This window comes from Tauraco erythrolophus, chromosome 1 (genome assembly GCF_009769465.1).
Source record: "Tauraco erythrolophus isolate bTauEry1 chromosome 1, bTauEry1.pri, whole genome shotgun sequence".
In the NCBI taxonomy this organism is placed as follows: Eukaryota; Metazoa; Chordata; class Aves; order Musophagiformes; family Musophagidae; genus Tauraco; species Tauraco erythrolophus.
The window spans coordinates 59743144-59757042 of NC_141465.1; the positions used below are offsets into that span (position 1 = coordinate 59743144).

At 40.3% G+C, this 13899-nt stretch overlaps 1 protein-coding gene across 1 annotated transcript in view; it reads right to left on the reverse strand.

The window, feature by feature from the left end:
- Positions 1–13520, reverse strand: part of LOC104376980 (cohesin subunit SA-2) — a 64335-nt gene extending 50815 nt beyond the window's left edge. The window contains exons 1-5 of the mRNA XM_086609705.1: positions 13424–13520; positions 8956–9040; positions 8175–8321; positions 6581–6677; positions 4911–4987 (exon numbers count right to left, since the gene is read on the reverse strand). Of these exons, the coding sequence (XP_086465831.1) occupies positions 4911–4987; positions 6581–6677; positions 8175–8321; positions 8956–9040; positions 13424–13467 (450 nt within the window). The 5' untranslated portion in view covers positions 13468–13520. The remainder of the gene's footprint in view (positions 1–4910; positions 4988–6580; positions 6678–8174; positions 8322–8955; positions 9041–13423) is intronic.
- Positions 13521–13899: the final 379 nt, after the last annotated feature.

Sequence of the window (13899 nt, forward strand, 5' to 3'; positions counted from 1 at the left end):
TCAGGTGAAGATTTTACACATTTCAGGCTGTGCCCATTGCCCATCTTGGCTTGCCTTTGTGATCACAGTCTCACTGGGCACCACTGAGTAGAGTCTGGCTTCCTCTTCTTCTTTCTGTCTCATCGGGTATTCTTACATGTGGATGAGATCCCTCTGAGCCACCTTCTTTCCAGACTGAATAGGCTCAACTCTCTCAGTCTCTCCTTGTGAAAGATAATTAGTCATCTTTATGGCCCTTCACTGGACTCACTCCAGTAAATTAATCTCTCTCTTGTACTGGAAAGTCCAGAACTTGACTCAGCCCAGGAGGTTGTTGGTCTTCTTTGCTGTGAGGGTGCACTGCAGGCTCATGTTCATCTTGTCACCAACAAGGACATTAAGATTCCACTCTGCAGAGTTGCTTTCCAGACAGTCAGCCCCCACTGTGCAGTGGTGCACGGGGTTATTACTCCCCAGGTTCATGAAGTTTCCTATTGTAGAACCTCATGAGGTTCCCCTCTGCCTGACTCTCCAGCCTGTTGAGGTCTCTCTGAACAGCAGAGGTTTTTGTATCATTTGCAAACTTGCTAAGAGTACACTCTACCCTGTTCTCCAGGTTGTTATTAAAGATGTTAAAGAGTATTGGCCCAAATATCAAATGCCAGTCACCACTAGTGACTAGCCTCCAACTGGACTTTGTGCCACTGATCACTACCCTGTAGGCCTGGTTGTTCAGTCAGTTTCCAGTCCACATCACTGTCCACTTAACTAACTCACACTTCATCAGCTTATCTGTAAGGATGTTACAGGAGACCGTGTTAAATCTTACTGATGATAAACAATATCTGCTATTCCTTCCTCATCCACCAAGCTAGTCACTTCATTATAGTAGGCTATCAGGTCAATTAAGCACAACTTCCCCTTTATAAATCCATGCTGACTACTCCTGGTCACCTTCTTGTCCTTCGTGTATTTGGACATTACTTCCAGAATTAGTTGCTTCATCACCTTCTCAGGGACCAAGTCGAGGCTGATCAGTCTGAGTTCCTCTGATCTTCCTTCTTGCCCTTCTTGAAATCAGGAGTGACATTTGCTTTCTTTGAGTCTTCAGGAATCTCTCCCAAACGCCACAACCTTTCAAAGACAATCAAAAGGGGCCTCGCAATGACATCAGCCAGTTCTCGCACTACTCCTGGGTACATTCTGTCAGACCACATGGTCTATGTATGTTCAGTCTGTTTAAGTGTTCCCTAACCTGATCCTCCTCCACAGAGGGTAAGTAGTCTTTGCTCCAGACTTTCCCTCTGTTTTCAGGGACCTGGTATTTCTGAAAGCCAGTCTTATCAGTACAGACAGAGGCAAAGAAGGCATTGAGTACCTCGGGCTCTTCTGTGTCCTTTGTCACTGAGGCTCCTGCCTCATTTAGCAGGAAGCCCTTATTTTCCTTGGTCTTCCTTTTGCTGTTGATAGATTTGCAGAATTTTTTCTTGTTGCCCTTCACATTTCCTGCCAGACCCAACTCCATTAACATTTCCCACCAACACTAGCGAGGATTTTGGGAGGAAACTTCAATACACAGATATAGTGTTGCAATTAATTCATTGAACAGTAACAATAACACAATGGTTAAATCACTGGAATGATCAAGAATTAAGAACTACATAAAAAACTTCATTTTTCCAATCCTCTGAATGCTAGAAACAAACAATATAAATCAAAAGGCAAAATGAAGTACTCAGGCCTACTATTACCATAGTTTTCAAAAAATATTTTTGAAATCACAGTAGCCCTATACGATACTACTTCTCAACTAACTTAATCACTAAGTTACATGTCCATCTTATTTATTAAAAAGATGAGAACTACATGCAAAAAAGTAACACAAATGCAAAGAGGAATCAACTCACTTTAACAAATTACTTTGCTCTTGCTCTTATCATAGTTCTGTTTTAAAAGAAATTGGTTTAATCTTCAAGCATTTTTTCAATCACTTAATAACCGTGGCTAACAAAAACAGCTGCTTCAGACATTTTTTTCTATATTAATGCTGGCTTAATACTAGTTGTAACACATCAAAATTAAACAAGCTGACAGAAACTGTCCTTAAAAATACTTAACTCTATAAATAATCTTAGGAGGTTTTTTAGAGCCAGTTTATCTAAAAACAGACAAAGAAAATTTCAGAATTCACCAGATTTAGAATTAAAGAAAAAAGAAAAAAAACCCAGACACAGTATCTAACACATGGACTAACACTTGGTATTTTCATAGCATCAGAGAATCATAGAATATCTTGAGTTGGAAGTGATCTTTAAAAGTCATCTAGTCCAACCCCACTGCAACTAGATCAGGTTGCTCAACCTTGAATGTTTCCAGGGATGGGTCATCTACCACCTCTCTGGATGATCTGTTCCAGGATTTCACCATCCTCATTGTAAAAACTTTCTTCCTTATATCTAGTCTAAATCTATCCTCTTTTAGTTTAAAACCATAACTTCTTGTCCTATCACAACAGGCCCTACTAAAAAGTTTGTCCCCATCTTTCTTATGAGCCCCCTTTAAGTACTGGAATGCTGCAATAAGGTGTCCCCAGAGCCTTCTCTTCTCCAGGCTGAACAACCCCAATTCTCTCAGAGTGTCATCACAGGAGAAGTGTTCCAGCCCTCAGATCGTCTTCATGGCCCTCCTCTGGACCCACTCCAGCAGCTCTATGTCTTTCTTGTGTTGGGGACTCCAGAGCTGAATGCAGTATTCCAGGTGGAGTCTCAAGAGACCAGAGTAGAGGGGTAGAATCACCTCCCTTGACCTGCTGGCCAGGCTTCTTTTGATGCAGCCCAGGATATGGCTGGCTTTCTGGGCTGCCAGCATACATCACTAGCTCACATCCAGCTTTTCATCCACCAACACCCCCAAGTCCTTCTTTGCAGGCCTGCTCTCAATCCCTTCATCCCCCAGCCTGTATTGATACTGGGGATTGCCCCGACCATCAACCAGAACCAATTCCTCATTCACCGAACAGTTTGCCAATCAAATCCATATCTCTCCAATTTAGAGAAAAGGACGTTGTGGGAGATTGTGTCAAAGGCCTTATAGAAGCCTAGAAAGACAACACCCGTAGCTTCTTCCTTGTCCATTGATGTAGTCACTCTGTCATAGAAGGCCACTAGGTCGCTCAGGTAAGACTTGCCCTTGGTGAAGCCATGTTGGCTGTCTTGAATCACCTCCCTGTCTTCTGTGTGCTTTAACATAGCTTCTAGGAGGGTCTGTTCCATGATCTTCCCAGGCATAGAGGTGAGGCTGACAGGTCAGTAGTTCTCAGGGTCCTCCTTTCTACCCTTTTTAAAAATAGGTGCAATGTTTCCCTTTTTTCCAGTCACCAGGGACTTCACCTGACTGCCATGACTTTTCAAATATCATGGAGAATGGCTTGACAATTACATCAGCCAGTTTGCTCAGGACTCTGCAATGCATCTTGTCACGTCTCACAGACTTACGCATATTCAGCTTCCTCAGGTGATCATGAACCTGATCTTCTCTTATAATGGGATGGACTTTACTCCTCTAGTCCCTGCCTTGTGGTCCAGCCACTCAAGAGGTGTGAGAAGAGAGGTCGCCAGTGAAGACTGAGGCAAAAAAGTTGTTGAGTACCTCAGCCTTCTCATCCATTGTTATCCATTTGCCAGTTGTGTTCATTGGGGGGGGGTACACTTTCTTTGACCTTCCTTTTCTGGCTGACATACCTGTAGAAGCCCTTCTTGTTATTCTTTGCATCCCATTTTTCCATCAGCAAAAAGTTTCACTATACTCTAGTGAAAAATGTCAAAATACTGCCCCAAAAACAAAGTTACTTAGTTTTTAAGCATGCAAAATGCAGCTTCTAAGGCAATCGTAGAACCTTCCTTTCTGTCCACCAGCACAGGTGAAAAGGTTACAGAGCTGTAACACATCCAGGCTGATGATAACAATAATCACATCTTTGTACCTTCCAGAGTGCCTACCTTATCAAGTGCTAGTCAGGACTAATTTAGTTGGGAAAGAAGTGCCAGATTACTAATTCATATGGTCAGACACATATCGGATCATTTCTGTCAAAAACAAGCCCAAGTGCTACTATGCTTCTAAAATGAAGAACACCATGTTGGCAAATTCATCCTCTGTGGGAATTTCTACAGCAGCTGGTCTTTGAGAGATGCTCAATTAAAGCAAGGCTGATGGCTGCTGCTTGACAAATCAATTCAGAGGTGGCAAACACATTAAAAAAGCACAGAAGCAACTGTGAGAGTACTGCAGAAGATTTGATGTTGGCATAATTAGTCAAGGAGCAGTCAAACAGAGAAACACTATTGTAAAGCTATGCATTTTTCTTAACAATCCTCAAGAAATAAGATATTCACTATTGTTTTGACCATTATTTAAAAATCAGATATGCATTTTTCTTCTCTCATACAACATAATACAGTTATGAAGATTCATATTGTCAGTAAAACAGAAGGAAAACATTAAAATAAAAATATCAGCTAAAAATACCTTTGAACTAGCTCACCAGTAATCCACAATAGTATTTTTAAAAGGACTTATCAATCAAATACCAAAGGAACTGTCTACCCGCTGCAATGCCAGGTATATTTACCTCTATAAAGTCACTATCAAAACAACTCCTAAGAGAAAGACAGATTCAGGAAGACTGTAATTAAATAGCTCTAATAAAACTCTGAAAATAAAAGCGACTTACGAAAAAAAAAAATCCTGCTACTGCTAAAATACGTCATTACAACACCAAATTTCTCTTGTGAAAAAACAATATTATTTTCCTAAATTAAAGAAATGAGACACAGGTCCTGATAAGCAGCAGGAACTCTGTCTAGGTTGGCTATTAAAGTAGAGTCTATTGTTTACAGAAAAAAGACATGCAAAGTCAAAGCTGTGCCTACCTCATCAAACGTCTCCGTCATTTTTCGCATGACATCCTTCTTGTGCAAACTTTGAAACATCTCTGCTGTTACCATGCCTAGAAAAGTAATGTTTCAAAAAGAAATAACAACTGTATTACATTAATCAAGTCCAAACCATGGTAAGGACTTTATTTTAAATTTAGAAATACCAAGAAAGGCAGACTCTGTTTACAGTGGGTACGGGCAACATATATATAAGGAGACAAATGAATTCACTTACAGTGGAAAATACTGATGAACCAAAAGGGAAATTCATATTAGACAAATCTGCCCTGTGCTGTCTAGCAAGGCTATTTTCTCTGTTCATTCATCTACTTCAAGGATTTACTAAAACATTACCCACTGCTACTCAAAGACCTCAAAACATTTCCCATAATATAAGGCATATTAGTCAAAGACTTGGAAAAAAAATTGAAGTGTAAAAGGCACACTTCCAGCTGCTTAAATACACTCTAAAGTTTCAAACTAACAGAACAGTCTTAAAACTCTTACTTGCCATCTGAAGCATTTCACTAGCAGACAGTCCCCAGAAGTCACTGTCTCTCAATGTTTGTTATGAAACAGACAGCTTCACAACCCTCTGGTAAAAGTAATCCCAATGAGGCAAGAGATTGCTTTTCTAGCCACCAAAGCAGGAAGCTCAATTTGTTAGTCATTTGTTTTCAAACAGAGATACTAGCAAAACAAAAGATACTAGGAAACGACAAAACAAATGGCAACAGAAACACTGGATTTTAATTAGAATGGTCATCTAATCCATCTTCCCCATGTGGGGATTCTGCAAAGCAATGCAATGTGCCATTTGAGAAACCTGACCTTGTGTGCTGGTTTTGGCTGGTATAGAGTTAATTTTCTTCACAGAGCTAGGATGGGGCTGTGTTTTGGATTTGTGCCGAAAATAGTGTTGATAATGTAGAGATGTTTAGTTACTGCTGCGCAGTGCTTACACAGAGTCAAGGTCTTTTCTGCTTCTCACACCAACCCACCAGTGAGCAGGCTGGGGGTGCACAAGGAGTTTGGAGGGGACGCAGCCAGGACAGCTGACCCCAACTGACCAAAGGGATACTCCACACCATATGTCATCATGCTCAGCACTAAAAGCTGGGGGAAGAAGGAGGAAGGGGCAGATGTTTCGAGTGATGGCATTTGTCTTCCCAAGTATCTGCTAGGCATGATGGAGCCCTGCTTTTCTGGAGATGGCTGAATACCTGCCTGCCCATGGGAAGTAGTGAATGGATTCCTTATTTTGCTTTGCTTGCATCCACATCTTTTGCTTTCCCCTGTTAAACTGTCTTTACCTCAACCCATGAGTTTTCTCACTTCAATTCTTCTGATTCTCTCCCTCATCCCACTGAGGGGGAGTAAGCGAGCGGCTGAGTGGGGCTTAGCTGCCAGCTGGGGTTAAACCACACCACCTTGCAAACCATGTTCAGATACAACTCAGAGTTGGTGTGCTGTAAACACAGAGTTAAAGAATTTAACCAGCAACATTCCTTATTATTAGCCCTGCCCACCTGGAGTTCGTCTTAACAAACAGTACAGATTATAAAGACAGAATTTACTGGAGAGAAAAATTCCATTTTAGGTAGCACACTTCAGACTACTCTCACCCACAGACAATGGAAAGGGCTACTAAGAGGGTAAATTACCTTGGCAGCCTGAGCACTGAATGAAGAAGTTGATCAGATCTAGAAGTGCCACATTTCTGTCTTGTTTATAAGCTTCGACCCAGTCATCTACTACAGACTAGAACAGATTTAAAAAACTAATTAGTCAGGAGCTGAACACAGCATGCTGCACTCCACTAAGGACATGCATAATAAAAATACAAACTAACATTTTTCCATCTCCATTAAATTATAAACATGAGAAGAAACTCCACACCATTTTGTTCCATTTCTAACAGTACATTGAAAAGACTCCTTCTGGGGCAAAATGAAGTCTTGAACTGCTCATTCACAAGTTCTGCTCCAGGCAATGTTGCCATTCACAGATGCTTTGCTCCCTGTTAACAGGGAAAATAACCACAGCTTTAATTAATTTAATATAGAAAAAACAAAACGTCAGTCCTCCTGACTTCTTGTCAGCACTGAGATAACAGTTTCATTAAAACAAACAAACAAAAAAACCCCACATTTAACCTCTGCACTATCTAATAATATTAAATTAATACTAGCAATTGTCCCTGGGAGTTCTCTTCTTCTCTAGCACCTGGTTTATGCAGTAGGCTGAAAGAGTTCATGTACTATGCTTAAGCTAAATCATAGAATCAATCATAGAACTAAAAAACAAACAAAAAAAATCCTAAAACATAGCTCCAAACTTAATTTCTAGGGCAGTACAGTGTACAGCCTGTATGTGACACAGGTTTGCTGGGACAAGCCATCCAGGCTTCAACTCACCTCTAGTGCCACACAGGTCTAATGAATTCTAGCAGCAGCAGCCTGAACTCAAGCTGCGGCCTTTCCGAGCCCTTCACATCATGCTCTGCATAGCAGAAGCTGAGCTCTTCAGGGAGCTCCACTGAAGTTAACATAGCTGTAGCATGGCAAAAATCCATCCACACAAACATCCTGGAAAAACTAAGGTCTCATGTCCAAAATATAAATGTACTTTTCATGTATGCACACACACCCTTTGCTTACAGACACTACATACTGGAGACATATGTATAGCCCTGTATAAAAACATTTGGGGCTCCAGATTTTAATCCTTCACACACATATAAAAATATAACATACACATATGCTCAGAGAGTACGGGGAGGTGGGCTTCCTCACAGTGAAGAAAGTTGCTAACTATATAGATGCACAGGGAACCTGACTATAACACAAACTGCATTGGAATGGACATAAAAGAAAAATACCAAAAAGTAAGCTCCCAGAAAAAAAAAATAGCCTGATTTTCAGAGTCTTGAACAACCAAAATTTTCTACTGATGAACCTTTTCTGTGTTGTTTTAAATAATTCTCTTTTTGTATGTTCAGACATTGCTTTAGAAGCCTTGTTTATGTACATATTTCCTTCCTCTTTAAATATCTGACAGCTACTTTTTCAACAATTTCTTGAAGACGCATTCTTTTCAAGAGCCATGCTCATAAGTTTTCCAGTCAAACATGTTTCTTCCCCATCTACATCAAAATAGAACAAAATTTCAATGCTCCAGAGGATAAATAAGTGAAATGACCACTGTTTATCCATTTTCCCTCCCCCAATTTCTCTCAGAATTCAGAGCTAGAAATACCTGCATGGCCTGCTTCCCCATGCTAACTACTTCAAACAACGTAACTGCCTCGACCACTTCGCCATTCTGCAGCTGTCTCACTCTTCTGCTACTGGAAGAATTTCTCCTTATGTTTTCACACTGTTCTCGGACCTTCCGTTTCTCTCTCTGAAATGAGTCAAGCAAAGAAGGTCTGTGAGAAAACACAACACGCAACAGCCATTCACAGATACATGAATTATCCTCTAATAACAAGCTTATTTTACTCCCATTGTAATGATTTCTCCAGAGTGCTAGCTTTTAAGCTTCGAGGACACTGATAAAGCCTTCTCAAGCATGACCATACTAGAAGGGGATGAAAGAAAGGATTTACCAGCTTGAATTTTTCCTCAAGAACGAGTCATAAGCATAGGAAGGTATAGCAGGAAAGAAGCTTCTGAACAGTTGTGTACTACCCAGAAGGCATTCTACAGTGGCAGCTGTAATTTCTGAGGAACAGATAGCAAGCACAGAAGCTCTTCTACCTCTTTTCACTCCCCAGGTAAAAACACAATCTGCAAATTAACATCAATTGCACACGATGCACAGCTAAGGAAGAACGCTTGCCAAAACGAACCGACTGTTCAAAAGGCAGTATTGAGGCTCTGACGCCAATGGAATTTAGGGGCCAAGCTGAATCCAGTGACTACATTTTAGATGCACTGTATTGTGATTGTTTCATGTAGCACTCAATTTTGTAAGAACTGAATGAGATAGAAAATAAATTCCATAATAAAAAAAAAAAATAAAGAAAACAACGTACTGGTGTTTTCAGATTGCCATTTCTCACGCAGCTGCCGTTCTGCACAGCAGACTCGGGCACAGTCTCATCCCGGACAGCATTCTCTCTGAAGTGTAACAAACATGTTGAAGGGGTTAGCAGTGAGAACACAGACCTACACACATCAGTACAAGCAACAAAAGAAAATAAAAGCATATATATGTATTTTAATATTTTTAATGAATCATTTGGAAGTTATGCCATTTTGTTACTAAAAGTCCAAACAGCTAACTTTAAAAGTTACAGGCTTTCCTGTAAGAGATACAGATAATTAGAAAAGTAACAAAATTATCAAAGACAACAAGGAAGTAGGAAGTAAGTAAATGGAACAGAAAGCTGATATTGGCTTAAGTCAGCCTTTGTTGACTTCAGAGCTTTGCACTGTGAATCAGTCACACAAGTATGCATTCACTTCATGGGTGCTCTACACAAGACAAGGCAATAACATTTGATGGGTCTACAATTTAAACTGAGAGGAAGAAACTGCTTTACTTTATCTATAAAACATGCTGAAAAGAAAAGATATAAGAAATTTCATTTGCAAGTCATTGACAAGATGACGGAGGAATAACTTTATAAATGAAGATGCACCTTCTGGGAGATCTGAAGCCATACATTTATCTGCAATGAAATCATGCCACTTTTCATCATTCCCCAATGCTAACAATACACTTTGCCAAAGGTCATGTTTGAGCAGGCGAGCTGGATCCCACTTGTGCAGCAGGTCCAGTACTGGTAGCTGGCTGCTATGGCCTCCTTTTAAACTATGATGGCCAGGACATGAAGCCAGTTGACTTGTACTATAAGAAGGCACAAAACTAAAGTAATATGAGAGTGTACAGTTACTTTCATTTTCATGATACTGCTGCAACAAGAGAGTGTACTAACCCAAGTGACCACTTTACAAAGAAAAAGCAGTGCATTACACTGTCAGACATAGTCTACTCTCCAATATCCAGTGTTGACCAACTCAGATGGAGAATTAACTGTGCTACAGATGCAGAGCCAACTTGAATTCAGCTAGGTTCATCAACACCAGATAAGCACTGTTGTTGTTCTTCCCAAGATTGTTTCTGTTAGACATTGTCTCTGCAAAGCAAATCCTGAGGCTGAACAGCATCAACTGCAGGACCAAGGTCCTGATATTATTTCGTTAGTGAGAGCAGACAGAAGTTTTTATTTAAACACATCTCTGTTTACTTTTTGAATCTATTGGGACATTTCACCGTAAGCGATGTAGAATCAGGCTTCCAAAGACTCCTATAAAAATTATACATAAATATAAAATTCTATAAAAAATATCAAATTTCTAACTATAATTACGCAAATTCTTAACTTCCCTATAGAGAAAAATCCCATGAAAGTTAAATTTTATGAACATCCTGTCATTGAAAAGTTCAAAACGTGCCACAGTGTTTGACAGATGGAAGCCAAGAAAATAGTTCAGGATGAAATAATCCTTACATTGGTTATCTAGATTTCTGCATGTTCTAGAAAAAAGAGGGATGAACTATAGATCTCAACTGAGTCAGCACGCTGTAAGCAATAGTTTGCAAAAGTTTTCAAACATTGTCTTTGATTTGTAATTGTGAGCCGCAGAGATTGTCTTAAGTACCACCAGAGACTTCCCAACTGAAAAGAACAAGCAGCAAAAGAGCCATATGTATTGCTTTTCTGATGCCAGTTAGCTCTTCCCAGATTCTTCTACTGACCACAAACACACAAAAACAATCCAAACGTGTTTGTCAAGGAGCATCTTCTGCTATGTGATTAAATCTTTTCACTCTTGATTTCAAAGCAGAATGCAGCATTATGGGGCTGGACTAACATGTTCTTACTTGCACTGTTTCACTAGAACAGCAACTCAGATGCCAGCCAACATCATTGTAACACGTGTAACCTGTTTCTGCATTATACCTCAATATAGCAGTTAATGCACTCTCAAACAATTTTCCTGAATTGTTTGCATGTACTATTTAGCAACTTATTCCATTCCATAATGAAAACAAATGTATTTCATTTGATTACAGCAAGTATATTTGAGTCCAAGTTGAATTAAAACATTTAAATAACGAAAACATCAGAACTGCTGCAGGACAGTTCAGTCAAGTACTTGTCTTGTCATGTACTGCTTTTAATATCTCTGTTTAGAATATACTTCTCTGAAGGTCTAACTCATACACCTCTTTCCCAAGAACATCCTGAAGGATGGCACTATAGATGGTATATAATGGCCCTGTGCTACTTACTTTCTCAGCTTATGCCAGGCAAAACATACCTGTATGAAAAGGGGTCACACAAAGTAAGTGAATGCTTGGTATACGGAGCAGCACGCTTACCAAAGCTCAGTACACCCTGCAAGAATGAGAAGACCGTTGATCTACAGCTTCCTCATGCTGGCTGCTGGCCTAGCAACGCCAAGTAAAACAACATCTCTGTGATGAAACCAGTTAGAGTAACTTTCACACATGCCCTAAGCATCTGTCTTAAACGCTCAACAAACGTAACTAAATACTAAAACTAAGAAGCCATTTAGTTTCTGAATTGTTTTGGTCCTCAGTGCACCACAGCACACAGCAATGCCACAGGAAGCGCCATGCTACAACAGACAACCTACACAAAAGTAGAGGGTTTTTCAAAATCCAGATACTGTCAATACTCATGTTTCTCCTTTCTCTTCTTTTTTTTTTTTTTCCTTTTAATACTGATGATTCCAGTAAGGCTATTCATAAGGCATGTATTTAAACATTTGCAGGAACTAGACCAGAGCCTGGAAACTGAACCCCATGAAACCACTCAGAAATTAAATGAGATATTTTAATGGAGTTTTTATTTGCACAACTAAGTTTCTGTTGAAGAAACTCTAAAAAGAATTAAGACATCCTCTTACCTTCTTGAGCAAAATAGGAACCACTGTATCTACTTGAGGATGACATGTGACCACTTCTGCAGAGAGCCTTACACATAACTCCATTTAACATCTTTTTCGACTACATGAATGCAACAGTAGGTTTGACAAATTTTCAGCTAGTTTTTTTTTTGCTCCCCTCTGTTAGTCTACACCATTTACTTTGTTTCCATCAGCAATCAGTAAGACAGCATAGGCAGGATTTCTCCATTCCTACCTCATCCTAATTTTCACCTTTATATCCCATTAGGTATGGCTCACAGGCTCATTTTTACCTTGCATTCCTGCCACAATACAGTCCTTTCACTAGCACTTGAAGTATTACTGATGAGATAAGAACAGCTGAAGTAAGACGGAAGCAAAGCCCTTCACCTAGTACTCAAACACGATATTATTGTGAGAATTTCTGAGTTCAGCTTTCTCATCTTAATAAACATTTGGAACAGATTTAGTGACTCCCACTGAAAAAAAAAGCTATCTCTTCAAAAGAGAGACAACATATTCCTTTAGCTGCGTAAAAGGAATAATTAATCTATGTTACTGGAACAATCCTACCTCTAGATTTTTAAAATTATAAATTTCAATACAACTGCTTCATTTTTTAGAAGCAACATAAGAAGCTCAGCTAAAGAACTGCCAAGTGCCTTCCTGGCACTGCTGAAATTAAGAGATTGGCTTCAGATGAAACATACTGGAAAGGACATATATGAAGCTATATTAATTGTCATCATGGACTATGAGGAATATATCTCTCAGCTTTCATTAGAGCTTAATCATAGAATCATTTAGGATGGAAAAGACCCTTAAGATCATTGAGTACAACCATATGAAGCAAAAGAATGAAGCAGACTTGCTCAGAGGTGACAAGATCAGCAAAGACTGGGCTGCAATGAGTCCAAAGCATGCAACACTGGACACCTAAAAAGCTTCACTCTTTAAAACTGAACAAGATATACTCAAATGCTTTAACTTTACCACTTATTTCTATCTGCTCTTTCTACTTCCAAATACCATTCTGTAAACAAGAAATGAATACATTTGGCTCATAGATCATCTCAACTGATGACTGAAAAATACATTACGGAAAGGAGAAGACTTGATGTATCCCTGACAAAAACAGGTATAGATGCTGCCCTCAGTGCCAACAGGGAGATTACAGATTACTTAGCACTCTTTCCCTTCAGCACCCTAAATTCACCACTGAAGCAAATGCACATGTTGACTATGAATCTGTCAATTTTTATTTTTTTTCAAAGTAGGTCCATTTGCACTGTAGTGAATTAAGGCACGGAAAAGCTTACAAGGCCAAGGTCCCTGTCAATCAGCACAAAACACTACACTGAGAAGATGTTAAACAATACACAAAAAAGAATAAAACTGAGACACTAGTAACAACACATAATACATAGCAAATCCCTTTTTTCTCCCCTCTCACCCAAAACAACGCATTGTAGACTGCCCTGCTATCCACAGGGCACAAATTCAAGGCACAGCACCCTAATTTACCATCAAACTTTACAGACAACCCGCGCCAGGTCTTACTTTTGGCTGGGAAGGTTACTGGCTCCGTTGGGCTCGGCTATCATTTCCACTACATTATTTCAGCGGCACAGACAGCAAGCTAACCATCAGCACCGCTGCCGAGCTGATGGTTTTAACATCGGTAGCGTTAAAAACTCAGCAAAGCTCTGGCTCTGGCAGGGGAAACAGCAGCCAAAAACTGTCAAGGAAAGAAAACAGAAAGAGTTAATTCGAGGCTATTTCCCCTGAAATCAAGCCAGAAAGTCCTCCTCAAAACCAAGCCGCCGAAGGCGTTGCAAATTCGAGGAAGAATTTAATTCACAGAGAAGAATTCGGAGGTGGGACCCCTGCACCGGGCAAGAGCCCAGACGAGGCCGCGCGTACAAAGCCGCCGGCTGCCACAGAGCCGCCCGGGGCCGTGCGGCCCGCTGACCCTCCTCCCCTCGGGCAGACACCGGCCGGGGCCGGCGACACCGCGCCCCGCTCTCCCCGGCGGC